At 43.3% G+C, this 27,768-nt stretch overlaps 8 protein-coding genes across 8 annotated transcripts; 4 read left to right on the top strand and 4 right to left on the bottom strand.

Moving 5' to 3' along the window:
* Positions 1 to 589: 589 nt before the first annotated feature.
* BYT42DRAFT_618186 (uncharacterized protein) lies at positions 590 to 3,579 on the bottom strand (the record flags this gene model as incomplete). Its single annotated transcript, XM_051572252.1, has 3 exons — positions 590 to 1,891; positions 1,984 to 2,672; positions 2,979 to 3,579. The coding sequence occupies 3 exons, from the start codon at positions 3,577 to 3,579 to the stop codon at positions 590 to 592; spliced, it is 2,592 nt and encodes an 863-aa protein (XP_051418802.1).
* A 1,424-nt stretch (positions 3,580 to 5,003) lies between these two features.
* On the top strand, positions 5,004 to 7,091 carry BYT42DRAFT_139264 (FYVE zinc finger-domain-containing protein). The gene is made up of 4 exons (XM_051562234.1): positions 5,004 to 5,324; positions 5,429 to 5,811; positions 5,860 to 6,097; positions 6,198 to 7,091. The coding sequence occupies exons 1-4, from the start codon at positions 5,156 to 5,158 to the stop codon at positions 6,905 to 6,907; spliced, it is 1,500 nt and encodes a 499-aa protein (XP_051418801.1). The 5' UTR covers positions 5,004 to 5,155; the 3' UTR covers positions 6,908 to 7,091.
* Positions 7,092 to 11,585: 4,494 nt separating this feature from the next.
* On the bottom strand, positions 11,586 to 12,550 carry BYT42DRAFT_587489 (uncharacterized protein). The gene has a single exon (XM_051570175.1). It carries the CDS (start codon positions 12,199 to 12,201, stop codon positions 11,911 to 11,913), a length of 291 nt encoding a protein of 96 aa, XP_051418800.1. The 5' UTR covers positions 12,202 to 12,550; the 3' UTR covers positions 11,586 to 11,910.
* A 61-nt stretch (positions 12,551 to 12,611) lies between these two features.
* BYT42DRAFT_139165 (uncharacterized protein) lies at positions 12,612 to 13,690 on the top strand. Its single transcript, XM_051562233.1, has 2 exons — positions 12,612 to 13,504; positions 13,571 to 13,690. Exon 1 carries the CDS (start codon positions 12,798 to 12,800, stop codon positions 13,374 to 13,376), a length of 579 nt encoding a protein of 192 aa, XP_051418799.1. The 5' UTR covers positions 12,612 to 12,797; the 3' UTR covers positions 13,377 to 13,504; positions 13,571 to 13,690.
* A 2,229-nt stretch (positions 13,691 to 15,919) lies between these two features.
* BYT42DRAFT_608416 (kinase-like domain-containing protein) lies at positions 15,920 to 18,401 on the top strand. Its single transcript, XM_051571200.1, has 6 exons — positions 15,920 to 16,308; positions 16,381 to 16,477; positions 16,556 to 16,645; positions 16,729 to 16,883; positions 16,961 to 17,468; positions 17,536 to 18,401. The coding sequence occupies exons 1-6, from the start codon at positions 16,106 to 16,108 to the stop codon at positions 18,283 to 18,285; spliced, it is 1,803 nt and encodes a 600-aa protein (XP_051418798.1). The 5' UTR covers positions 15,920 to 16,105; the 3' UTR covers positions 18,286 to 18,401.
* Positions 18,402 to 20,540, bottom strand: BYT42DRAFT_587477 (glucoamylase b). Its single transcript, XM_051570174.1, has 6 exons — positions 20,365 to 20,540; positions 19,969 to 20,311; positions 19,729 to 19,899; positions 19,380 to 19,654; positions 19,276 to 19,301; positions 18,402 to 19,165 (listed from the first exon to the last, which is right to left on the bottom strand). Exons 1-6 carry the CDS (start codon positions 20,468 to 20,470, stop codon positions 18,659 to 18,661), a joined length of 1,428 nt encoding a protein of 475 aa, XP_051418797.1. The 5' UTR covers positions 20,471 to 20,540; the 3' UTR covers positions 18,402 to 18,658.
* A 410-nt stretch (positions 20,541 to 20,950) lies between these two features.
* On the top strand, positions 20,951 to 22,983 carry BYT42DRAFT_549759 (NADP-dependent oxidoreductase domain-containing protein; the record flags this gene model as incomplete). The annotated part of the gene is made up of 9 exons (XM_051566093.1): positions 20,951 to 21,160; positions 21,200 to 21,268; positions 21,335 to 21,553; positions 21,626 to 21,698; positions 21,760 to 21,971; positions 22,030 to 22,135; positions 22,330 to 22,373; positions 22,442 to 22,621; positions 22,681 to 22,983. The coding sequence occupies 9 exons, from the start codon at positions 20,951 to 20,953 to the stop codon at positions 22,981 to 22,983; spliced, it is 1,416 nt and encodes a 471-aa protein (XP_051418796.1).
* Positions 22,984 to 24,897: 1,914 nt separating this feature from the next.
* Positions 24,898 to 27,018, bottom strand: BYT42DRAFT_587466 (uncharacterized protein). Its single transcript, XM_051570173.1, has 3 exons — positions 26,295 to 27,018; positions 25,405 to 26,166; positions 24,898 to 25,321 (listed from the first exon to the last, which is right to left on the bottom strand). The coding sequence occupies exons 1-3, from the start codon at positions 26,685 to 26,687 to the stop codon at positions 25,178 to 25,180; spliced, it is 1,299 nt and encodes a 432-aa protein (XP_051418795.1). The 5' UTR covers positions 26,688 to 27,018; the 3' UTR covers positions 24,898 to 25,177.
* Positions 27,019 to 27,768: the final 750 nt, after the last annotated feature.

Below are 27,768 nucleotides of genomic sequence, written 5' to 3'. Positions count from 1 at the left end.
CGATTTTGCTTTTATTGTTCAAATGATGAGATGGTTTTTAACATGATGTCGCTATGGTGCACGTTTCCGAATTCAGAAGTGCGCGATATGAAACACTATCTTTTCTCTTAGTTACTGTGAGAGGAGGTACACAAATCAACAGGCAATGAAACTTTCAGTCTAACTGGTTCAATGTCATGGGAAAAGGAGGCAAGTTATATTAGGAAAAACAAAAGGTGCGTATTTGTATTTGTGTGATTTTGTGTGTGCAGAATGTGTGTGCGTGCAATATAATGTGTGTGTAGGGAAGTGGGGAATTTTTTTCTTCGCATGGGATTAAGTTTGACTATTTTTTTTTTCTTAGTTAGGACGGTTTAGAGGAGGCGAATAGAAACAAGAAACATAAGGAAAGTAAATTTACAGCATAAAAGAGAGATAAGGGAGAAAGGAGTTGTAAGAAATTAAAAAAGAACCCCATCAAAATGATGAATAGAGACAGATAGAGAGAGAGACAGGGAGAGGGGTAACAAACACAAAAATGGAAATAAAGCGGATTACTGCTGGTTAAGGGAAATGGAATCGATGAGGAAGAACAAGGATAGATCGTCATTTAGCTTTGATGACCTTTGTCCAATCTATCCATCCACTCTTCGGGTATTACTGGGACGACCTGTCGTTCTTTGATATCACGTTTGGGATCCTCTGGAGACCAGCCAAGCATGGACACCATATGAGCCGTGGTAGGCACGGAGAAAGGGAGCATGAATTTCGAATCACGTGTTTCCTCGATCTCCTTCCCATCATCCTCGTCGTCTTCCGAGTCATCACCGTCGTCCGATGACGGCATAGACGTTTCAGCTGATTCTTCCTTGATAGGTAAAGAAGGTGCATGTTCAACCACGGGCGTGCAAGGCAGCGAAGCGGATGTAGTTAACCCCACACTGGACATGAACGATCCGACAAAGCTCGACATACTGTCGCGACGCGAGGCACTGCGTTGCAAGCATAAACTCTGTGTACGGGACATGGATACACTTCTGCGGGCTTTATCGAGGGAACGCGACTGTCTGGCTTGCTTGAGACGGACGGTATCCTCGGCCAGTTGCACCACGTACTTTTCAATTTCGTCTAGCAGACGCGGTTCATTCACTTCGTATCGATAATTCACCACACACCGTTTGATTTGAAGCGCATTGAGCATATCAAAATTCCTGACCGTATTGATAAAGCTGGGAAGTTCATTCAGTTGCGTCAAGCACTGAAGTAGCTGTAAAAGCTGCATGGTGGGATTCAAATAATAAGTCAGGTTACCAGGAAGGTTGTTCTGCGTAATCCAATCTTCGATCTTTGACAAGTTGAGGCGAATCTGTAACGCCTTGGAACGGCACAGCAACTTTTTGTTGGTCAGGATATGATTGAACAGTTCGCAGGACATAAAGTGGAAAAACTGAGCCAGGGCTTGAATGATCACGGTCGGGTGAACATCGTAAGATTGTAAGACATATAAAGTGGAAGACAGCAAGCTCGTGATCGAGTGCGGCGAAATGGTAACCATAGCATTGGACGAAGCCTGGTTGCCACCTTTCATTTGAACGGCCATACCACCATCCGGAGGCACAATCACCGAACGGCGGCTACTGCGACGGAAAAATCGATGCCAGTCGTCCGCAAAGTCCACATTATCCATGCCAGGAATCTCTTCGTGCTCCAACATTGCCGGACGCAAAATTTTGGAGAGTCGACGTTCCGTATCATTGACAATCATGGTGTACGTTTCCGAAATCAATTCCGACAACCGTAGCTGGTACTCGGCAGTGGCCACCACCAGGCCAGTGTCCTTTTTCAGGTAATAAAGGATTTGCGTAAAGTTGGTGATCCAGAATGCCAGCACATGAACATTGCGTGTATTCGCCTGTAGACGAAAAAAAAAACACACACACACACATGCATTAACCTTCTGACTCAAGTAACCACGGCATCATTCAAAGACCCACGAAACATTACCTTGATCGCTTGACTCATTCGTTCCAAGGCGCCATCCAAGACTTCGTGCAAGAGTTCATCACTGGAGAAGTAGTGGGCAAATCGGGCACTGAGGAAAACAACATTGGCTGGCACACAAATCTCTTGCTGAGAGCGAACCGGCAACTGGATATTGGTGATAATGGTATCGAGAATGTACTCCAAATCGTCCGCAGCAAATACAAACATTTGATCGGGCATACATTTGTCCCATCGGAATTCCATGAGATCAAGGGTAGTATCTCCATCAAGAGAATCGTCGTCATTATCCAAATCGTCTTCCGCATCCTCTTGAGTATCTGCACCATGGCTACCGTCCACCAACGCGGCGGCGGTTGCCAACAGTTTCTGACGCCGATCGGCTTCCTCGGCCATAAAACTGTCGAAGGCTTCCACGGTCGATTGATAATAAAAATCACAATCACCTGCATTGGAGGAAGACGAAGAAAGACTACCGGCAGTGCGTCCTAGAATACTGGATGTGGATGAAATGCTGTCACGTGGATTGGTGGCTAGAATATCGACGATTTTTTGATTGTCGGTATTGATGAAATCAAAGACCGTTCGACCTTTGGCGGATTTGGTTTGTGACGAGGCGCCATGTTCCAGCAAAACTTTAACGAGATCTCCATGGCTATTGTTGGTAGCCCACATCAGAGCCGACCATCCAACTGTTCATTTTCCGTACGCCAGGCCATATAGAAAAAACAGTCATTTCGGTATGAAAAAAAAAAGAATGATAAAAAAAACGCAAGAGGTAAGGAGTGCGTTTCACAATAAAAGGAGGAGAAAAGCAGAAATATGAAAAGCATAAGGGAGAAGCATGGATGCAAAGCAACAAAAAAAAAAATGAAGAAGCAAGAAATGATCAAGTCAAACGCAAGAAAATGAAAACGAGCATGAAAATAATTTGGTAAGTGATCATGGATCTGTAATAATGTTTGTCCCACCCAATCCAAGTAAAAAGGGAAACTTACAGGAATCTTGAATATCGGTCTTTGCACCTGCGGATAGCAATGCTTGGGCAATATCCGTTTTACCAAAGCAGGCAGCATAAATCAAAGGTGTAGTACCGTCATCGTCCTTGGCGTCAATATCGATCCATTGTCGGTATCGATCCTCGGATAAAAGCCGCGTCACTTTTGGCAGATCGCCGCTGGAAGCAGCACGATAGAACAATTTGGTCATTTTGGATTTTCGCGTGTCCGCGTCCAAGTCGGAACGTTCAACAAGAGAGTTTTCATCATCCAGATCGTCTTCGTCCGGAATGTCAAATGTGTGAATGTCGGTCTTATCAGATGAAGTGGACGACGGAGTCAGAACCATATTGCTTCCCAGCATCTCTGAAAGTTGCTTATAACTCTCAGCCAACCGTTGGGAAATTTCGTTGCAGGACATATTCTCGTATTGTTTTCGTACGTGATCAGTGTCTTGCTCATATTCATCGTCTTGCTCTTTGATCATACTCAATGCGTTTGCAAATTCAGAGGCCGGCATGAGCGGTTTTGGCTTATAGTTCAGAGTAGCGGTGTTGTCTTCCTCGGGCGGTGGAGTAATCACAGAGCCGTCTGTCACCATGGTTGCAAAGTTGGAAGACAATAAAAACAGTAGAAAATATTATAGAATTTAAATTATAGAAATCAAGAAAGGAGAACGAATACTTTTTCTTTTTGCTTTCTTAAATATCCAAAGAGTTCAACACAGAAAAGAAGGAAGTAAAAAGACAGATAAATCAATGAATAGTGACAAAAAAGCAAAGAGGATTGAAGCAAAGAAAAAAAATAAAAATAAAAAATAAAAAACGTGGATAATAAATAGCGGATAACGAAAAATGGAGTGGTTTGTCCCTGTATCACTTTCAAGGGAAATGGGAAAAAAAAGGCCTTTGACCATAAAAGTAATGTGAATCTTACTGTTTGTCAATTTCCTACGAAGGAACTTTGCCACGCGTCTGATTTTGCAAAACTACAATATTGGAGCGCTCTTTTGCTTCTTTGGTTCTGCGTTGTTTTTTTGAAGGAGTGATCATCCACCTAATATTCCTCGATGTATGTCGTTGAAAGGGTAAGGGGAACTATAAAAAAGAAGTTGAAGGGTCATCCCAGGTTACTGTATTTGGCAACTATCACGACGTGCAGGGAAAAAAAAGTGACACAGTGGAAAGAACCTTTTTTTTTGTCCAAGCCAAAAAAAAAAAAGGAGGCACCCTTTTAGTTTTTATCTTTCTTTTTTGGCCAAAAGAAAAAAGAAGGGTCAAATCGTTTCTGACTTGGTAATACTATTGGCAACTTTTTTTTGACAGTAACTCACAGCACCACATCTTCGAGTCGAACAAAAGGATGGCGTTGGAATTCTGTACTCCCCCTATTCCGGGCGAGACCCACAAGTACTATGGCTATTCTCACAACAACTTTATCAAACTACCGCAATTCATGGCCTTGCCGCCTAACGTGCCTGTGAAAAAGAAACCGGAGCAAAAACAGAAAACGATTCATGCCGTGGCTTCGGCGGGCAATCTCATTTTGCTCAAGCAAATCTTATTACTGTTACCGGATCCACTGAAAGCTGTCAATGACCCTCATCCTTCCACGGGATTAACTCCGCTTCACTTTGCTGCCTCGCGCGGTCATGTTGACATTGTGCGTTGCCTGATCGAGGAATATTCAGTTGCCGTGGATTCCAGGGATAAGGAAGGCGAGGTTTGTATCTAAAAAAATATTCAAACCCGGCCTCTTGGAGGTCACAACATGATTGCATAAATTTTAACATTTCGTTGTCTTGGTGTTAGACCGCCCTGTTAAAAGCAGCGTACAACGGCCATTACCATGTCGTGCGTTATCTCCAGACGAAAAATGCCAATATCCATCAGAAAGACAAGGACGGTTGGACAGCCCTTCATAACGCGTGTTCACGGGGTTATCTTCCTATTGTGCGATTGTTGATCGAAAATGGAGCTCGCGTGGACGTGCGAAGTAAAATGGGGCACACCCCCCTAAGTAAGTGTATCAGAACCCTGAAGGAATTCCTTTTTGTCTTCTAATTCTTTGTCGATCCATACTTTTTCATTTTTTTTCCCTCGCATTTTTTTTTTCCGCGCTCGGTTACTCTCCTTGAAAACCACGACTTCACAGTCAATGCCGCCTCCAAGGGATACATGTCCATTGTTGAATATTTACTGGATGAAGCGCATGCCGATCCTTTGGTCAAAAACAGCTTTGGGGAAGCCGCTTACGACGTGAGTGCCGCCGCTGGCGAATCTTACATTTGCGAAATGCTCCAAAAAGCAGGAACCAAGTGGTGGCAAATGCAGTACATCGAGCAAGGTACGTCATACCCTCCAAGTCCATTCCAAAAAAGCACGATCCTCCGCTTTCTATTTCTATGTGTTGAGGAAAGAAAACTGAATCGGCAATCCGCTTGTTTATAGGCACAGACCCCATGGTGGTATCGCAAAGAAGCTCGAATTACGATCTCTTGGATTTCCATGTGACGGTCATGGTGGTTCTCCATGAAAATCAACGAGCCACTTCGATTCTGGGTTTATCGAAACCTCAGTTCAGCGCCACCGCATTGACAAAATACGATGTGAAGGGTCCTTGGTCTCTACATCCATCGGGTCTTTCTTGCTCCAAGGAAGAGGTGCGTCTACCACCCAGCAACGTTGGACGTTCACCGGGCGGATCCAACTGGTTTTGGTTGACAGACTGGCAAATCGATTACAGTGACCCCCGTATTGATCCCACGTCAGGATGGCAATATGCTCGCTCCTTTGATACAGCCGACAACGCCTGGACTCCTGTAGCCCCTACCGCAGGATACGGGTGGGTCCGACGACGACGCTGGGTACGCGTGATGAAGCGGCGCATGGATCTCGCCAAAACCAATACTACGTTACCCAATGACACCGATCATCCGGAGAATGAATCGCAAGGCGACTACTTGTATTACGCCGAAGAAATCATGCAAGCGACCAAACGTGAATTATCTGCATCCACTGAAGATGCAGGTCAACCTATTCGTCACACCATCCGTCAACTTACCAAGGAATTGCGTTCCTACGAAGAAGCGGTGCAAATGCTCTTGGCAGGCATCAAAAGTAAGTGCTATATTTTCTCTTTTTATTTGGTCTTTTTTTGGCACTGTGACCGTGATCTCATCTTTCTTGTCTTTGTTTTGTTGTCTTGTCCTGTTTGTAGCGGATTATAATCAGTTCCGTAAACATCAAGCCTCAATCCTGGTGACATCGTATTCAGAACATATTGACAAGCTGAATGCTCAGATTACCGAACTGGCTCCCAAGCTGTCGACTCCCATTTCTCCTGCCCCACTTCAACATAACGAGGAGCTCGCCCGAGAATTAGGATTCGTCCAATCATCTGACAACCGACTTGCTCGAGATTCGGCGGTTTACAATAACGAACCTAGCGCGGCCATAGGTTCTGATTTTGATGCCAATCCATGGTCCCGTCTCGGTTCCAATACCAATACGCATTCGCAGTCGGTTGAACCCTGGCAAGCATCGACGTCGGTGCTGCAACATGATACATCCGGACTTCATGCCGTAGATTTACTCGGACACAATGACCCCATGGATGAGTTTACGTCTCCGTTATCTACACAACAAGCGACGCAATCTCAAGGTCCCCGTCCATTTGCGTGGGAAGCTGATCTGGAAGCGAAAGAATGTCGTCGTTGCAGTCGTCGGTTTGGATTATTGGTGAGACGCCATCACTGTCGTCGATGTGGTCTTATTGTATGTGACAAATGCTCGTCGTCTCGCGCTTATCTTGCTCCATCCGAGATCCTGCAAGATCCGGCCAGTCCGCTGGAATCCGTTCAAGTCCTGGCATCGCAACATCAACGTGTGTGTGATAAATGTTATGCCGACCTTGGCATGAGCTCTTGAACGGATCTCTTGTGTCTATGTAATGTAATTTGATATGTAAATTCTTTGATTCGCCCTTTTGTTTATCTGAACTCTCCCCAGTGTGTGCCATTCCTTATTGTTTATGATCCTCCTCACGTTGTCCCATTTTCTTGTATGCATTGATGATTCCCACTTTTTTTTTTTTTTACTCCTTCTACACCACACAGTAAAAAAGTTGACCCAATTCAAATTGTCTTCCTTTGCTTTTCCACTCATCTGTAAAAAAAAATCGGAATTGTTCGTTTTCCTGTGTCAACCAAACTGTTTCCGCGACACTCTGTTCCGCCATTTCTTTTCCTTGCAATAACAAGTAACAGGAAAGAAACATGTTGGAAACCCTTGTACAATGGGGAACGATCAACAGTTTTTGTACTGTACAATAACACATGCATTTATTGCTCTGCTACATGTGCTATACTTTATATCTGATCTTGACTATAACAAGCCGTACACCCGCTGTGCAATGGATGCCACCTGCTACTGGATGCCGCACTCTTACATTGAGCGACATTCGTCAGACAAAAGCCTAACGCAATACGGCATAACCTGGGCGAGACTCTTGATGGAACTTTGGTATATTAATGTCAATACTCTGGCATACCATGAAACACTTTTAATGAACAAAGCAGCACTTATTGACCCCCTCCGTTCTGTCCCGCCCAAGGTTATGATAGATCTACAAAGATGTGTGGGAATGTTGGGTATTTAAAAAAAATGAGTTAGTAAGCTCTTTGGTTGATTCAAATTTCGTTGAGATATTTTACCTTTGATGTTTGATGCAGCAGATACTGAGGGCTTCCCGACCGAAATAAAGAAAGGATACAAATATATAAAAAAAAAAAAGTAAATACAATAGGTGCGTCTGTAAAAACCCCCTAAAAACCCTGTGGGAAAAAAAAGGAGGAAAAGACTGCAAGAAGACTATTCACTAAAATACAAAATACATACTACAACTACAAAATAAAATGGTCGGGAAGAAATATCGAAGGCGATACCACGGGCAGCAATCCATATGAGAGGAACCTGGGGAGGACGCGTCAGCGTTTCCCGATGAAAAAGAGAGTCACACCACCGACGATGCCTTTGACGACAAAAACCGGTTTGGCCACATTTGAGCGCGAACAAAGTAGAAGGATTTGGAGGGATGGATGACTTGCCAAGCGAAAAGAAAACCGGAGAGAAAACCAAAAGCTAAAGAAGGGGTAGAGAAAAAAGAACGTGAGTTTTTTCTTGTCGAAAAACGAATAGTCACATCACACAAAAGGTACCTTTTTGATAATACTCGACTTGACCGGTTACAGATAGACGCCGGATACACCATAGTCTGGATGATGGATGATGGATGTGGATGCGGGTGAGGATGCAATGATATTGAGGGCTTTTCAGGTAAACGGAAAGAGGGAGAAAACCAAAGGAAAAAGAAAAAATTGAAGACAAAATGAATGAGTTCCCATGGATGAAACAATAGTCACTCTGCCAATGCAAGAATGATGATCAGGTCAACCACATGGGCCAAAAAGTGGAACATTTGCGGTTGGTTTACCTTTAAATCAAACATTGTGCCGAAAGAAAATATGTATACGGACCACACGTAAGCTTCTTCTTCGATGCGGAAAAGAAAATTGCTTGCAGAAACAGTTAAGCGGCGGAATATTTTTGGGGCGGTGGTGTCAGCTTGAGCAGGGCCAAGATATTGATGTGGTCAGAAGTGCCGGTAATTTCGAGCTGGAGGCCAGATATCGATAGTTTTCCCGAGTAAAAATAAAAGAAAATAAAACTTGCGTCAGTAAAAATCTCACAAAAAACCCTGTGGCGAAAAAAAGAGGGAAGACTGCGAAAAGAATACTTACATGAAAGACGATATCAAGAGTAGGAATCCAAATGAGGGCAACATGAGGAGGACGCGTCAGCGTTTCCCGATGAGAAAGAGAGCCACACGACCGAAGATGTCCTTTGACGACAAAAACCGGATTGGCCACAATCTGGTGCCCGAACAAAGTAGAAAGGTTTTGGAGGGATGGATGGCTTGAATGGCTTGCCAGGCAAAAGAAAACCGGAGAGAAAACCAAAAGCTAAAGACAGAATAGAGAAAAAGGACAGGTAAATTTTTTCTTGTCGAAAAACGGATAGTCGTATCACACAAAAGGTACCTTTTTTCATAATAATCGAATCGACCGGATCAGATACACGCCATAGTCTGGATGATGGATGATGGATGCAATGATAGTGAGGGATTTCCAGGCAAACAGAAGAGATGCAAAACTAAAGAAGAAAAAAAAATTCGGACAAAAATATGTGATTTTCCATGGATGAAACAATAGTCACCTCACTGATGCATGAATGATGAGCTACACAGATCGAAGCATATCTGCTCCATGTATCATTCGATTACTGAAGAGAATGAAAGGGCATATACAGTATAACTGACAGATAACCCAAATTAAATGATGCTACAAAACACCAGATCGTCGTATCGTCAATCACCTTTCTTCAAAAAAGAGCTCCATTCACATTTTATGTGAACGGCGACGATGCTCTGTTTAACCACAACTGGCGCAAACGGCATTTGCTGCTGATTGTTTCGCCTATTATCGTGAAAGTGGGCAGCGAGGCATGGTTGAAAGATAAAAAAAAACGTTTAACAGGTCCTGATAACTTAGTGTAGATCATGTGATTTACAAAATCGCTAATTTTTCAAAGATTTTAATTATATAACTAGGTGGAGCCCGTGATCTTCAAGATCACAATTGGGGATATTTATTGGTAGACTCAGGGTATGCTACCATGGGTGTGGTTAGAATGGCATGAAGGTGTGCCAGTTCTAACGTATGAGGTAGAGGGCGCAGGTGGAGCCCGTGATCTTCAAGATCACAATTGGGGATATTTATTGGTAAACTCAGGGTATACTATATTTTTGGTGAAATGTTCATTTGAACTGCTGTGGATCAGGTATCTTCGCCGATATGATAGAATCGTAGTGCTCTGGCGTCACAGGTTTATCAGCTTCTTTTAAAATGAGTAGAATATGCGCATGAGGCAATCCTCTTTTCTGGAACTCGACGGTATAAACGTAGCCAATTACTTTTCCAAGTGTATGGTTTTTTGTTAGATCCTTCAAAAGAGCTCTGAGCTTGAGGTTGAAAACTCGTGCTGTCAAATCTGGCCGATCAGATACTGTCTGTGAAGCAAGAAGCTCATTCCGAATTTCTGGCCATTTTGGATTACACGTGAATGTAATGAAGAGGTCAGGCTTTCCGAACATCTGACGATACTCATTGCATCTTGGTACAGCTGTTGCATGTTTCGAGGGCTGCCAATGAATGACGACGGAAGGATGACAGGCTGACCGATGGAATTCATATTCATATTGTTGTCGTCAAGTTGGAGAGCATCTTGTACGCCTGAATACACATCAGCACGCAGTCGGGACTGGTTGAGGCAAAGGTGATTGAGGCGGTTTTGTTCCATCTTGGCATACATATCTACGATATACTGCTGAAAGAGTCGGCCAAAGAGGTGCAAGTGGTGTCCATCATTTCGATACATCAATCTGAAACTGTAGTAGTTCATCACGGTGACTCTGTCGTTTCTGGTCGATCGAGTTTCAATGTTCCACCCAGGGTCGCCTTCAGGAAACATCAGCACGTAATGGAGTGGGTCATACAGGCGATGCATCTCACTGATTGATGTCAGTTGGTCACTACGCGTACAGATCACAATATCCCTTCCAGAGGACTCTGCGTTTTCACCGATAATGACACCAATTTCAGAAGCATTTGTGCATTATAGCGTCGTGGATCTGGGGCATCGTCAGCTCGAATAATCATTCTGATGTTGGAAGCACCACCATTATCCTGTATGTATTGGGCCATTGTCTTGAAAAGATGGATGAAAGGATTGGTTTCATGCATTAATTGCTGAAGTACTTCCAAGGTGTCTCGCGCGAGATGGCTTGCAATTGCATGTCGATTTGATATTTCGTTGTCAGTATCATGGACGTATATTTGTGCAAATGCAGGTCGTTGGCCATTAGCAGGAAGTAGTGATCCCATCAAGTGGTAAACACTTCCATGAATACGGAAGCAGTAAGCGCCCCGTCTGCCATTCATTACACTTTCGTCTAAATTTACACCAAGAGAAGTAAAACTGAGAGCACTACAATAAGCTCTGATCTTGAGCTGGAAATCTTTTGCTTGCGCCCCAGTCCCTGTCAAAAGCGAGGCAATCAAAGGAGGGGTGGGTTTGAGAGGAGAAAGTACAAATTGACCATTTCCACAACAGAGCTGAAACTTAGGATCATTCATAGTACTTCCAGCAATTTTTTCTCCACTCCACATTCGTGCCTGACAGTGGCTGCAGATGACATTCATGGCTCCTACATTATGAAGATTTGGCATCGAGACATTGGGATCGCGAGCCACATTGGGCCTAGAATTGAAATTTTCTGTATTTCCGTCTTGATTATGAAGGGGACAATGGCGGTTTGAGCGACGACGATGTCCTGTTTGACCACAACTGGTGCAAACCGCATTTTGCTGCTCATTGTTTCTTTCGCCCATTATTTATAGTAGTGTTTCGTGGAGAGAAATTTGGGCAACGACGATTGGTAGAACGCTGGTGATCGTTGCCGTTGCAAGATGGGCAGCGAGGCATGGTTCAAAGATGAACAAAAAAAAAAAAAAAGGCACCAATATCGAAAGAATTGAGATTCTAATGACTTGGTGTATTGCAAAAAGATATCAAGAAGTTCTGATAGCTTAGTGTAGTTGAAGAAGAAAAGAAGGCACCAAAAAAAAAGAAAAGAATAATAAGAGGTTCTGAAGAGAGAAGGCACAAAAAAAGGTTCCGATAGCTTAGTGTGGAAGTCATGTGATTTACAAATTGCTAATTTTTCAAAGATTTTAATTATATAGACTATTTCCAATGGGTGGTTGTTCCTTGATGCTGAATCATGAATGACTGGTGACCGACATCAGGTACGTTTACAGGATATTGTTGATGACTTTGTATCCTCGCTCGGGTTTTGCTGCCAATAATTGTTCCTTGGTGGGTATGGATGCCACGTTTTCGACATGAACGAGTTCTTTCAACTTGAGAATGAGACCTGCTGTGCTAGGATTGACAGGTTGGTATGTCGTTTGATGGAGACGAACAAGACCCAAAGTCTTTGCGGCTGCTCGATAATCTTGAGAAAGGCCGATGGTGGATCGTTTCAGGGTGACTTTGTAGTACTTTGCAACGGCTGCACTGCTGGTGAATAATCGTTGTTGCATATTGTGAGAAAGATGGAGCAAATGGACCAAAGATAAAGAGCCAGCAAAATGCCGCAAAGAAGGGACGCTTACTTTGGTGGCTTAGCAACATGGGTTCGAATGGGCAAGTTTAGCGGAGATTCAAAACAATCGAGCAATTCGAGGAAGGGGGAATTCTGGGAACTCCCGCATTGTCAAAAGCGTTCGTTCAGTCGTGTTTTGTTTCTTTTTGCTTCTTTCTTGAAGGGAGAGAGTGACCAGTGTTAGTCCATTGTATGTATAGGATTGCTGACCTTATGCGATTTATTTTAAAACTCCCGCTTTATTTATTCAAATACATTATCGGTCCGCACAGGCTTGAAGAGTCCCTTTTCAATGAACCATTATTTACGTGTTGCATTGTGTGATTTCAGGAGTGATTCTTTGTCTTGCTGTCAAAGATGGAAATTTTTGCAATTGGCGGTCATACAAGATTTGCTTCGCAGTAAGCAGATGCAGCTTCGCTCTTTCTTCGTTCTTTTTTTCACTTCTTCTTTCCCTTATCCCGAAATCTGACCCGCACTTCTCGAACTTGACATCTTGGTCACTAATACTAACCAGCCATCTTTGCCTGCAAAATGAATGCTATCTCCGACGATATTTGCAACACTATTGAAGCACGGCCTATTGCTGGTGACACTTATCAGGTGGCTTTTCGCACAAGCGGTGTCTCACTGGCGACAATTTCGCGACTTGCCAAGAATCATAAAGTGGAATCGCATCAGAAACGTAGCCGCAAACCGAAGATTTGGGGCCACCTTGCACGTCTGCTCCTCAAAAAACTTTTGACTGGGCGTACAGCACTGCTGCGGAGGCTGCTGCGCAGTTGGCTACTGAGGGTACAGCTGTTTACCCTCAACCAATCCGGACTCATTTTGCCTGCAGCCAACTTTAAGGCTATGAACAAGAAGCCTGCGAGGCCATTGACTCCTGCCCGCAAGAAGAACTGGACGGCTGCTGACTGGAGAAAAGTCGCTTTTACTGATGGGCGCGCTGCATATGCTCCGAATTTTCATTATCCGACGCATACAAAGAAAAAGAACCCCCTTACGGTTCATCCGCAGCCTGCCTGTCCCTTTGGCTGCTTCCAATCGCATCAGCACTTCCCGAGCTTGTCTGCAGTCTCGACGATCATGTCCATGCGTCAAACTTTCTGATTTCACACGCACGAACACGAGCACAGTGATCGATCATGACTACGACAGTGAGTTCGACCATACAACAATTAAAAACGTGTGGTGTAACAAGTTCAAAAAAGCCAAAAAAAAGTACAAGACCCATCGAGGTAAGGAACCAAATATCCATCAACATAATAAAAGCAGACAAAGTTTTGATTGACTATGTAACTTAGGTTGTCAAAGGTAACTAACAACTCCATTGGGTCGAGCTTGAGAGCCGCATCCGAGAGATATGTATAGAAACGAATGATATGCATACCGTACTACTGACCCGTTTCATCCACTTTTCGAAACCCAGCGCAAGTTGAAGACCGAAGTGCAAAGACTGAGAAGAGATCTCTCCTCCAGAACCTTGGAAGGTTTTAGGTAAACAAGTGAAAATCTCATCGACGAACTATTTAATCCTGCAGTAAGTCACTATTGCCCTATCGCTTGGTAGCTATGGTTCATATGTTAACTTATTTACAGGATGAAGAAGCTGGAATGGATTTCTTAAGTTTGAGGGAAAAGATTCGCCATTGGAGACGTGGCGCCACACGCATTAGCGATTTGGCAGAACAAGAGTAACTGACGAAGACTGTGGGATAGCGATTTTCATTGACATTTGCTGTTGTTTCGACTTCCCCATAGTCTGCTGTATTATGGGATTATACAGTAGATCTGGCCACTTCGCATAAATGTGGAACAAAGGACCTGCTGGACTCTCACTACGACGACTTTCCAGCAAGTATGGGAATGCCGTTCGAAATAGCAACGGTGTTCCCATCTCCAAGGGCGTCGCCACAACAGTCGTCAATCCCCCACAGAGCTACTGAAGTGCACCGCTATGTGTGACATAGCTATAAAACAAGTTAGCATATGAACCATGTCTATAAGACGATAGGGCAATAATGACTTGATAGTTCGCCGATTAAATGTTCACTTGATTCCCCGACACTTTCAAGGGTTCGAGACGAGAAATCTCTTCTTAGTCTTTGCATTTCTCTCTGAGCCTTGTACTATTTTTAAACAGTGGATGGAAACTGGTCAGCATTAAGGTATTGCATATCACTAGTATTTGTACATACTTCATGAATACGGCTCTGAACTCGACCCAATCGAGTTAGTAGTTATCTTTGACAAACTACAGTAAGATACATAGTTCAATTAAAACTTTGTCTGTTTTATTATGCTGGTGGATATTTGGTTGCTTACCTCGATGGGTCTCGTGCTTTTCTCTTTGGCTTCTTTGAATACGGCACACGATACGTTTTCAATCGTCGTGTGATCGAACTCCTTGCCGTAGTCGTGATTCATCACTATGATTGTGTTCGTACGTAAGACATCAGATAGCTTGACGCAACGTTCATTCTCGTCTAGCCTGCAGATAAACTCGGGAAGTGCTGGCATAATATGAAGCAGTCAAAGGGACAAACAAGCTGTGGAATGAAAAAGGAAAAGGTTTTCTTATCCTTTTTATATGCGTCGGGGCGACCAATAAATTTTCATTGTGATATCCAGCGCATTTTTTCATTGTGTCAGTCCATCCCCTTCAATTGTGGGTGCTCCGCCACCAAACCTTCTTTTTTCCTGAGTCACGGCTCCCATTATGACCGATGAATTCCCATCATAAAGTTTGATAATGATACAAAAATCTTGCTATCGTTCAATGAATATAACTCACTATCGTCGTATCACCCGTGCATAGGATATACTGTATATCTTTTGCTTTGGCCTCACAATAGTATCTGAAAGACGATGAACATACATGAACCCGACATTTTCTCTGATCATTCTTTCCAAGTATCACTAATACGATGCTATCACAGGATTCTGGCCTGTTCATTTGTAAACCTGTTCGATGACGCTTCAATTATTGAAATATCAAATAGCCTCGATGAATACATTCTGGACTCAATAATATTTTCACTGTATTCATTCCGTAATTTGTACTCGCCATCGCATGATAGTATATATGGCTAGACTTGCCGTATTGTTTGCGCTGGTCTATAAACATACAATAAACAATTTCCAATAGATATGATTGATAGCACAGCCAATCTGCTACATTATGTTTTGCCTAAAAAACTTGTTGAAAGAGCTGGACGCTTTTATCTTTATTCATTAAGACGATGTAAGTAAATCTTTTGATGCGTAGATAGATACAGTACAAAGATCTAAAAAATACTATCGACGGAGTAGATTATGATAATATCGTTCATGACTTTCAACTCGAACAACAAAAAGTTTATTCGTTACACTTTGGACTCTTTTTTTTATCTCTCACTGGGAAAGACATCAGGATGACGTTTCGAAGCTAGGCAACAGTTTCTTCAGAAAAAGCCTCTTCATGTCATTCGATGGAAGATTGTTTATCCGAATATTCCAGCAGCAAAAGCCACTTTTTCTGCCGCGAATGCTCAGCAGCGCCCGGAAACTCACTAGGGTCATCCCAATCTGACCGGATTCGCAATCGGGGGTTAAATATAAGGGCCGAGAAATCATCGGCCGCTTTCGTTTGAGTTCTTATTGTGCTGCGTTTTATCTTTTTTCTGCAGTTTCCTTTTGCTTCTATTGTATTTTGTATTGTTCGTTCATTTACGACCTTCCGTATATTTCATATCTATTGTACCAAATTTTCTTTTTTTTTTCCAATCGAAAAAAAATTCCCGTCCAACCGTATAAGCTTTGCGCATTCCATTCCATTTACTTTTGGGTTACCGCAACGCATGTCAGTTATCGCCCAAATTAAACGATTCATACGAAGTGGTCGTAATGACTCCAATGACGACACTTCTTCCGAAATCTCTCAATCCAAAGCCGAAAAAATTGAAAAGGCGGCCGTGTTTGTCGAACGTCAAAACGAACGCAAGTCCCGTATGCCAAAGTATGACGGACTTGAGCGATATAAGCTGACCGGTAAACTGGGAGAGTAAGTTTTCAACCCAAGAAAGGAAAAAAGAGGCCAACTCATCAAGAATATTCATCTAAATATTATTTTTAGTGGTGCATTTTCAGTGGTCTACAAGGCAGTGGATCTTGATACCAACGAGAATGTCGCTCTAAAGGTGGTGCAGAAAAAGGAATTGAACCGACAACAGGTAAAACTCAGCGTCACGGGGTTGCATGGAAAAATGCGAAATTGTGTCATATTGATACGCTTGTCTATTTTTGCTCAGAGAGCAAGTGTGCTCAAAGAAATCCAAATTATGCGAACCCTCAAACACCCTTCTATTATCCGCTTACTCAATTACATCGAAACAGACAAGGTAAACATCACGCGTTACCGCAGTACTTGTCGCAGAAGTCCGACCAGTAGCTAAATGAGATGATGTGCTGGTTACACAATTAGTATTACTTTCTCGTATTGGAACTCTGTGAAGGCGGCGAATTATTCCATCAGATCGTTCGCTTGACCTATTTCAGTGAAGATCTCGCCCGCCACTGTATACGACAAGTAGCGGAAGGAATCCGGTACTTGCATGAAGAAAGAGGTGTCGTTCATAGGTAAGTTTCGAGCGAGGGTTATTCCATATTCTTTGCCGTTCATTGGTATTCATGCATTTTGATCATGGCACCCATAGAGATATCAAACCCGAGAATTTATTGTTTGAACCGATTCCCTTTCATCCGCGTGTAAGCACGCCGCCACCGACGCAATTTGAAGACGAGCCAAAAGAAGATGAAGGCGAATTTATCCCTGGTGTTGGTGGAGGAGGCATCGGAAAGGTCAAAATAGCGGATTTCGGATTATCAAAAGTAGTGTGGGATTCGCAAACCATGACACCTTGTGGTACCGTGGGCTACACCGCTCCGGAAATTGTCAAGGATGAACGGTACTCCAAATCAGTGGATATGTGGGCTTTGGGTTGTGTGTTGTATACCTTGCTGTGTGGATTTCCTCCGTTTTATGACGAAAGTATCAAGGTGTTGACCGAAAAGGTCGCCAAAGGCCAATTCACATTTTTGAGTCCTTGGTGGGATGGCATTTCCAATGGTGCGAAAGATTTGGTCTCCAATCTCTTGACGATCGATCCTGATCAGCGTCTTACCATTGATCAATTTCTTGACCATCCATGGATGAAGACACCGGTAAGTGGATTGGTAAAATCATGAACATTAGCAATGAATCAGTACCTTATGCTTTGTCTCTCTATAGGAACCCGCTTCCGCCACACCAGCCATGTCTGTGAGTTCACATGCCACCGATTCCTTATTCGCAGCCGAAGTGGAAACGATTAAAAGCAATCTCGAAAACTCACCTGAAGAGTCGGAAGCAGAAGCGTTCAAACGCATGTATCAACAGCGAACCCAAGCCCGTGAAAGCGATACGGCGTCAATACGCTCAGGTCAAACCACGCCACGAAGAGATTTGTATTCTGGCGTAACGTCTATGAAAGAGATGTTTGACGTCTCTTATGCTGTGCACCGTATGGCGGAAGAGAAGGCTCGACGTCAAAAATTACGTGCTCGACAAGGGGGTAATACACCAGTGGATCATCGACGCTCGCGTCTGATGAATACACTCAATATCGATGAGAACGATTCAGACGAGGACGAGGACGAAGATGACGATGAGGATGACGATGATGGTACCACAACGACCGACGATACGGTAAATGAACAGGATGCTCAGCTAGAAGAACTGCGCAATAAGCTGGACGAGTTGGCCATGGCGTCGAATCAGCAACTCAAAGAGGTATCGCAGTTGAAAGAAGAAAAAACACAGCCCGAAAGGCGTCACGGTCGATCCAAACGAACAAGATCTCCGGCCTTGTTTGAACTCAACATTGATAAAGCAACGTTGCTGGAAAGACGCAAGAAAGACCAAGGTCAAGATGATAAAGCAGAGGCGCCTTCTGTTGATATAGCTCATGCTCCGCCTCAAGATTCCGCTCCAAATCCATAATACCTCCACTGTAAAAAGTACTCATCCGTGGTCCAATTTTATCTGCAGCGCATACAACACCCCTACCTTTCAACATATTTACATAACGCAACGCGCACATACATTACATTCCATTTTTTTAGTTTCTTTTTAATGTAAAAGATATAAATTCGTATATGCACATGTATAAAGTTCAAAGCAATCAGAAGGAACAGATCACATTCATGGATGAGATAAATCATCTTTTGAAGGTACCATTTTGGATAACACTGTAGAACATTCCAGTGTAAGATCAGAATTGTGGAACAATGTCAGTGTTTGTATGACGAAATAGGTGGCGTGCATATCTTGTAACATTTTTTTTTTGTTAATGGTGAATGAGCCTATGTGACAATTAGGGAATAGGGGATCCCGCTCTGGCTTGCACGGCAGTAATAAAGGCGGCGTAGGACCATGTTAAATCTCTTGCCCCTTGTTCGAATCCTGTGATTCGATCGTATTGTTCAGATAACGAACCATTGGCACGTTGATGGTATTGTACGGTGGCCATAAATTTATCCGCTTCCGCTGCTATATTTTCAGTGAGCCGCACGTAATCGGGCGATCCGTATTTGTACATTTTGCCTCGGACGGCATCCGCATCGAATTTTCGGAAAAACGGTTCGTTGATATGGTTGACAGAGACTCCCCCTTGGTCGGCCCATTCAAGCATGGCATTATAATATAACTCACTGTAAGCACTTGTGGCGAGGAACCATGGGTTACCCAAAGAAATGCCATAGCCATCATAAACGTCTTCAGGATAACGACCAATGGCTGTACCAAGGTTGGATGAAAGATGGTAGTTGAGAGGATACAGATCGGAAAATGCATCTTCAATGGCGGCCGCCGTCGCCAGAATCTGCAACAAACGCGGTGAAGCATCCAGTTTTAGTATAAAAAAAAGTTAGACCGTCGCACGCATCAGTAAGCGGCATGTCAAACATTAGTTTGGGACCCTCTGCAGTTTACCTTGTCCGAACCTGGAGTGAAGAACCCTTTAAAAAAAGAAACAAAAGGTGCAAATAAGCAAAAGTCCAACTTGCAATTTCTCTTAAGAGCCACGTCATTTTTACCATCTTTGCGGTACGCTACGATATTAGCAGCAAGGACAGTGGACACATCCAGTCCGGAGCTCTTTTCAACACCGAGCACTTGATCTTGGGTGACATGGATGTAATTATCGGCAGAAGACCAAAACGTGGTGAGGCGGTCCTCAATAAGTGATGCTACAGAATGGTATCGAGAAGATCTCGTTTCATCATGATAACGAGCAGCGAACTGTGCTCCATCCAATAAGGCTCGACGCATGACCATGAGGGTATAAAAATGGACCCCTTTGACTTCTTCCCTAAGTAAAACATCATCATGTGAGATTGTCCATCCGAGATCATATGAGTAGATTCAATAGTCATCACGGCGTACCAAAGATCGAAACACGGCTCGGACCATGTTTCCACTAAATAGTCGAGATCTACGTAGATGGCAGGCAGCAGGGTGTGAGTTACGTATTCCTTGTCGTGATGACGGGCAAGCCAGCTATCAGCAAATAACATGAAGGTGACAGCACGTTCGGCTGGTCCGTCGTTCTGAGGTCTAGGAAATTTCAGTGTTCAAAAAACATGGGAGTTCATCTCTTTGGTCCTCTTGGCCCCGAAACTGTACCTTCCCCAATCTCCTTGGAAACCTGTCCCATTGGGATTGAATTTTGGTTCACCGAGACATTGGCAAACGGTGGGCGTAGACTGTGTGTGAATCTGGAAAGTGACATAATCCTGAAGCATGTTGGCCAATGTATCATCGGTAGTGTTGTATTGATGTACAATGACACGGGCCACTAACGCAGCGTCACGAGTCCAGGTGTAAAAGTAATCCGGATGGTGGGTACTCAAAGAAGCTGCCACAAACCCTTTCACGGCACCGGGTGGGTTGATGTTACGGAACATGGCTTGGTAACTGATATGCTCTTCTTCCTGTATCCAATCATCAAAAGAAGAGGCGACACTCTCTACTTGAAACGTGAGTCGGCGGTTGTGAAGGTTTGCAATGAGTCGCACTTACCTCGCAACAAGACTCGTTGATCAGGCGTATACAAGTACTCGCCAAGCACGCTTCGCGATATGAGTAGCATTAACCATTGTATATACAGGCTTTGCAAGAAGACCATGAATAATAAAGTAAATTGACAAGATAGATGAATGGGTGGAAAAAAGGGGGGGAAAAAAGTGAAAAAGAACTGGTTCACATGAAAAAAAAAAAAAAAATATGCCCAGCTGCATGATGTGTTTTTCTCTTCTGAGCTTCCATTGGACCAGCTGATCGGCATGGATGAAAATGGGTGACTGTGGAAGACGATTTGGACTTTGAATGGGTCACCTAGAGATCCGGCCTTGGAGCCATATCATTTACGTGGTCAACAGTACCAGTATATGTGCCACGTAGTCTATGTCTATAGCCAGACTCTGTGAATCGCTTTTGCTGTATTTACCAAATACGCTGATAAATGCACACTGCCCGCAATTCGTGTCTCGAAAAATAGAATTCGCAGATCTCGGCAAAATATTTAACCGCTGAAACTGTATTTTTTGAACAAAAATTCTGTCTGCCACTACAACAACGATCCACGGTCTAGATCTAGTGCAGTACGATGCAACGCACATGTCGTCGGCTGTTTACCACTACGGTGAAGATACCCACCACGATTATTCCAAAAACCGGAAAGCCGGTCTCGCGCATTGGATTTGGTGCTTATCGTGTGTCAACGGACGAGCATGGCCAAGCACTACGGGATGCTCTGCAAGCCGGTGTCAACGTTATTGATACCGGTGCCAATTTCGAAAATGGTATTCGTCTATGTGTATATTAACGTCTGATGAAGATCTATATTAACGCGTAGAGAAACGGCGCAGGTGCTTCCGAGAAGGTGATTGGCAAAACATTGCAAGATCTGCAGGTCGAACGAGAGGTAAGCAATGACAGATCGTGGTAGCTGAGGGACCGTTGCTTAACGCCAGTTCACATTTTTAAATAGAACCTGACGTTGATCAGTAAATCGGGCTATCTTTCGTCCGCAGAAGCTGCATTATTTCACGAAAAGGAGGCGGTCCAGATCACTGATAAAAGCTTCCACTCGCTGTCGCCAAAAGTTTTTGAGAAACAAATTGCCCAATCTTTGGATCGTCTTCGCACCAAGAAACTGGATATCTTTATGATTAATGCTCCAGAACGCATGTTGACAGCCAAAAATAAGGTAAAAAAAAGAGGGAACATTAGATCTTTGGAGGGGCTGGACGAATTTGTCTGATCGTGTAATTGTGGGCAGGTATACACATTGAATCATCTTTATAAAGATTTGGAAACTGCGTTCAAATACCTGGATACATTGGTGAGCGATGGTAAGAGACTGATTCCACAGAATACCCGGTTCTCGAGATGCATGTATTCAACTGTCCATAGGAACCATTGGGGGTTACGGTATCTGTTCCAACAGCATGGCACTTCCAACCGCAGTAGATCATATATCGCTTGCGGACGTTTTGAAATCGTGCAATCAGCCATCGAATTTTCAAGCTATCCAAGTTCCCTTCAATTTATATGAACGAGAAGCAGTAGTACCAAGTGGTTGGGATCAGAGTGCCCAGGTCAAACCTGTCAGCCAAGTAGCCAAAGTGAGTCAAGCGTAATTCAGCAGATATGCACACAATTTGTGTTGACACGGCGATCTAGGAAAACGATATTTATGTAATGACAAATCGTCCTTTGAATACCATTGCCAACGGTCAAATTCGTACCTTGGTGAATCATCCTATAGAAGTTCTTGCATCTGGCGCAGGTAAAAAAGTCAATTATCAATGCAGCAAAGGAACTCTTTGTACTCACGTATGAATGGCAGACGAGCACATGATCATGGAAAAAATGAGCCGGTCGTTCGAACGTGTGACTCGGCTGGAGACGGATATACTATCTGAGTGTAAGAATGAATGCCACTGATTGACTAAAGATAAACCACTAAATCGGCAAACACAGTACAATTGGAAGACGAATTGAGTACAAAGTTTGTTTGGAGCCAGGTACGTATGTAAAATATAGACAAGCTTGTGTGATCCTCATCTAACGCACGACATTTATGGAATTTAAGGTGCTGTCCGAGAATTTGGCTCGATTATCACAGAATTATTTTGCGGCTCGCCACTATTTATCGCAACAAGTGTTGCCTGCTGTTGAAAAAGACTTGGAAGATTTGGATGTGTACGCAGAAGAGATGGATGCAGAGGCAACCAAAGCCGCATTCGTTGATTGGATGACGAATTACCGCGAGGTATGAACGATAGGCTGCCGTTTCGTTCATTTTGCATCGAGCTCACAGTTAATTTTTAGGGTATGCGAGAATTGGTGGATGATGTTGTCTCTTACGCGTATGTGGACGTACTTCGAAAGAACAATGAATTGGATCGAATCATGGACGCGTTGTGTCCTTCGCTGGGTCGCGATTTTGAATCAGCCTATTCACCTTTGTCTGCAAAGACGCTGCGTTTTCTAATGGCGAATCCAAATGTAGACACTGTGTTGACGGGAATGCGTCAGCCTCGTTATGTGAAGGATGCTTTGTTGGCAACGCAGCATCTCGCAGTTGAAAAGGAAGACCTAGATGATGTGTGGCGATGTCCCTTGTTTAACTGAGGTGATCTTCGCTACCGTGCGCCTCTTTGATCGTCTTGCCAACGCGATTTCATTTTTTCCTTGTACCCGCCGAGCCCCACATCTTTCGATACATCTGTGATCCGTGCTCAAAAAAGACCATTGTACTTGACAACACCAAAAAAAAAAAACAGCATTTCATTCTGTTATAGACTAAATTTAAATATCATTGTATTGGAAACCACCGGCCTTGCCATGTCGAAATAGAATATTTTACGATCTTATGTGAAACAGAATAGAAGCATTTATTCCATCATCATAACAGCTATGTATCTCAAAATCTCGGTGTACCATTTTTTGATAAAGACATGGTTAATGGATTGAAATGCCGCGCTTGATACAAATTCTCACGAACAATAAATAGACGTGTGCTTACTACGTACATAAGATGTTCCGTGCGACATTATGCATGTGACATTTGAAGGCTGTCATCTCGTGCTGAACATATTTATCGGGCATATCGTCAAAAAGGGAAAGAACGATGGAGGAGAAAAGCAAATAATGCAGCCTAAAAAAATAACTGATTTCCAAAGAGACAGTGAACGCCGAGAACAGAAGGCACAATAGAAGATGGTGACCGGAGTAACTGACAAGATGACAACACTGACTCTATTTGGGGTAAATATAGTTACAGGTGCGCCTTGCTTTGTTAGTGAACTCCATTTGTGCAATGACGATAAATATCACAATCCTCCAGTAAGCTGAAATTGCGCATTTCAGTGACTACTAAATTTTAATCCAATCAAATAATTTTGATGACGTGCACCAGAAAATTATGGGCGTGCAGAAAATTATGGGCGTGCGGTAAAATATGGTCGTGCGGCGAAAGTCGCTCTGTGTTTTTGTTCACGCTTGATCGAGTCGCTGCTTGAATATCGCAATATGCGCTCACTTTCCGTCGCAAATTGTCGGGTACTATTATTTGACAGTCAGGATGTTTTGTATGAGAGCAATCAGTTGCTCTTTTTTACCAATATAGCGGATGGCAAACAATGTCATTGATGACTGTTACAGTCGGCAAGGTTACGTTGTCTAGGACGATAATGATCATCGACATGACAATTGTGGCGTCATGGCAGTACCTTTTAACTTGTGCACCAGGAAGTGAAAGAGTAACAAGATCTCGTAGATATCTGGATGATTAATTGACTCAATGCAGCCCATCTACACCGGCTGCTTCATGTGACAGCAAAAAACTGAAACCTTTTTTTTGATGAATACGGGCCAGCGAATTTCCATGATGTATCTATGATACTCTCTCAGTTGTCACCAGCTATTTTCATTCTCACAAGTAGTGTAAGCACAGTATCACTTGTTAATTGCGACAATGTGCATGATTCGTGGATCACTTCTTGCGTGAGCTGCAGGTGTCACTTTTGAGTGTATTATTTGCCATATCTGCTAATGTATTAAGAAGGGCCTCGTCAGCTTAGTCTGGCCTATCCGCATGTCGAGGCGTTCCAGGGACTAGTCATGACGGTGGTGGGCGTTGCATTTGCATTATTTATATTAGTCGGCTGGATCGACATGCAAGGGCCTTGTAGCATAAATGGGAATAATGCAGATGAAGAAATTCAGCGCCTCTAAACTTACCTTGTTTCCCTCGGTATTCGAAATCGTTCTTTTCTAAAAGTGCTTCCTACTTGGTATCAGTCACAACGACAATAGGTCAAAGATGAAGATAGTTGCCAGATCCGCCTCGAGAAAAATGGAAAACAAAGATCATCATCTCATGTTTCTGTATGGAACTACTTGTTGAAATGATCTGGATAGATTAGTAAAAAGGAAAAAAAAAATAATGACACATTCGATCTTTTAGATTCTGCGCTGCTGATGCTAGTCAAATGCTGTTACAAGTAGCCAACTAAACCCATTTTCTCCTCCGATCTTGTATCACTCGCAAATCATGATATTTTATTATTTTCTGCCATGACGATTCTTGATCTTATAGTCACCCTATTTCACCTCGAACTGAGACATTTATAAGTTAAAATTCTTTTTGCTAAAGTGATTGTGCTTTGTCATTAAGGATTATTTTGTGTAAAACGACAAATGAGGTGATTATTGATTTTATGCATTAGGAGCTCGGGTGACGATGAAAAAAAAAAGAAATCAGGAAAAGGGAATACGGAAGAAACATGGGCGAGTTAATGTCTGTGAGTGCTGCAGGTGATGATCAGCACGGAGTGTGCAGTCGTGGTCTTTTCAACGTCCGCGATTGATCATCCTCACCCTCTTCATTTATCGTCGATTTTTGGTCTCGGTCGGCTTGTTTGGTGCTGGAACCACTTTCAACAATAAGAGAACGTAATACCTTGTTCTACAGTAGCACGTACATGATATATCGAGTTAGCACCACGTGGACATATTATGGAGGACAATTTTTGCATTTTGGGTTATTACCTCAATTTCAAGGTCGTGAATACGGGAGTGCAGTACTTTTGTGTCTTCTACTTGCGAATTTAGCCGGGCAATCTGTTGACGTAATTCCTGGTTCTCCTTTTCTAGTCGGTCGACCACAGAGGGTTCTCGTAAAATGGTATAAGAGGCGGTAGGAAGAGGTAATCGTCTAGAGGGTGGGTGGGACCTGTCCGGGGAATAGGTCCACGATCGGTAAGGTTCAGGCAATGTATTATTGGAGGAAGAAGGAGACTGTGAATTGGAAGAAGGCAGTGACGCCGATGAGTAGGCGACTTGAATAGGTACCAATTCGGTACTTTCCGAAACTGGCAGATTTGGAAGCGCACTCGGTGAGGGTAGAACATTGCTATGGGTTGATGTAACTGGCAAATTTGAATTGGATGGTGTATTGGGAGGTGAAAGCGAGGATGGTGGGTGGGGATAAACTTCGTTTTGAACAGGACGTGATGCGGGATGAGGAATTTGAAGCTGAGGAATCATGGGTCGAGGCGCGGTTAAAGATTTCGATGATGGAGTGTCGGTGTTGGAGGCGGGTGTGAACTTGGTGGCGTTTGTGTGACCAACAAATGGATGAACATCACTGCAAGCAGAGGACCCTTCCGAGCGTTGATGACGATTGAGGGCGTCTAATCGAGCAAACGATCTGTTACAGGTTTGACACACGTAGGGACGTTCGCCGGTATGCAGCTTTTGATGCCGTTTCAAATCGTGATGCCGTCGAAAGTAAAGTTTGCAGGTGCCACACTAAATATATTGAAAGTCCAGAAAAAGAATGAGGACATTGGCAAGAAAAAGGAATAGATCGGATTTCACCCCATTTTTATAACAAGCCTAATCCATCCATTGGGTGTTCGATGCAATCGACAAATTACCTGAAATGGTCGTTCGGAAGAATGAGTGGCGAGATGTGATTTTAGATTATGAGGACGGCTAAATGCCTGGTCGCACTCGTGGCATGCAAAGGGTTTATCAGGTGTTGGTCTCTTGGGCGTGGCCGCCTTTTGTAAGGCAAATGCACCATATCCAGGATACTCTTGTGCCAAACATTTAGGAAACGCGCCGGCCGGAGTGACAGGTGTAGGTAAATATTCGGTGGTGGGTGCTTTTTTTTCCGGGTTGGGATGTTTGTCATTTTCTTTATTCAGCATCGAAGGCATCAAACCTGCATCCGAAGATCCGATGCTATTGGAGCGTTCCCATGCTGTTGACGAAGAAGCTGACGGAGCAATGGATGATGAAGGTGAGGGACATGACGCAGTCGACATGATGGTAGTCAATCGCACTTTAAATAAAACAGATTAAAAAAAATAATAGAAGTGAAAGGGGGAAAAATAAAAATAAAAAGGTCCAGTTCAGAAATTTAATACAAGAAGGAAAAAGAAGGACCACCAGCAAAAAAAGTACTCTCGTTCCTTTATCGAATATCACGGTCTATGAGAATGTTTTGGTGAAAAGGTGCTTTTTTTTCTATATGAATGAGTATTTATATGCACATAGGTTACGAATAATGATAACAAAGGGGAAGGGAAGAAAAAGGAAAGGGGAAGAGAGGGAGTAGTGGTGGTAGAAAAAAAAAGAAGAGATAGGAAAAATGGATAATTTTAGTTCGAGAGAACCAACAGACATCAAGCCCCGTCCAGCTGTGTGGCTTTTCATCCTCACCGCCGCGCCACACACATATTCATATCACACATGCAAATATTCCGTTGAACACCAAAAATAATCACAGGATTCCTTTTTTTTTTATTTCGGACAATCAAATAAACTTTCTTTTTTTGGAATTACTTTTCAAGCGATCTTGTCATCCCCACTGACATGGAAACGCTTGCGTTGCTGCATGGAGGATTTCGCTTGGGATGGTTTGTTGTCATCGGGAAGGGCCATATTGGATCGTTTTCGGGATTTGTTCATTGACTTTTCGTCTCGACTAAGAGCCTTTGTGGATGAAAACTCCGAAGACGCTGGTGCGGATGAACGGCTAGAGTCTAGCCCGACCGTATTGGACCGTTTTGAGACTGCAATAGAACAAATGGAAGGTTGAGTTAGTGGTCGGTGATAAAGGGAAAGAAAAAATCAATAGAATAACGCACACGGATCGTTTACCTGATGCAGATTTCATATTATTGCCGTCGGAGAAATGATCACCAGATGAATAGGAAGTGGCATTTTGAGAAACTGCAGAGGATAGGTTCGGCGAAGACATTGAAGGAGACCATGATGAAGTTGTGGTATTAGTGATAGAAGTAGAAGTAGAGTGAATGGTCGAAGACATCTTGCTGGCGATATTAGAGTTCATGGTGGGAGTGCTTGCGGCGGTCGAAGGAGAAGATCCGTGACCATTGGATG

This window comes from Radiomyces spectabilis (assembly GCF_025331425.1).
Source record: "Radiomyces spectabilis strain NRRL 2753 chromosome Unknown BYT42scaffold_16, whole genome shotgun sequence".
Lineage (NCBI taxonomy): Eukaryota > Fungi > Mucoromycota > Mucoromycetes > Mucorales > Radiomycetaceae > Radiomyces > Radiomyces spectabilis.
This window is presented reverse-complemented; position numbering and strand designations above follow the sequence as displayed.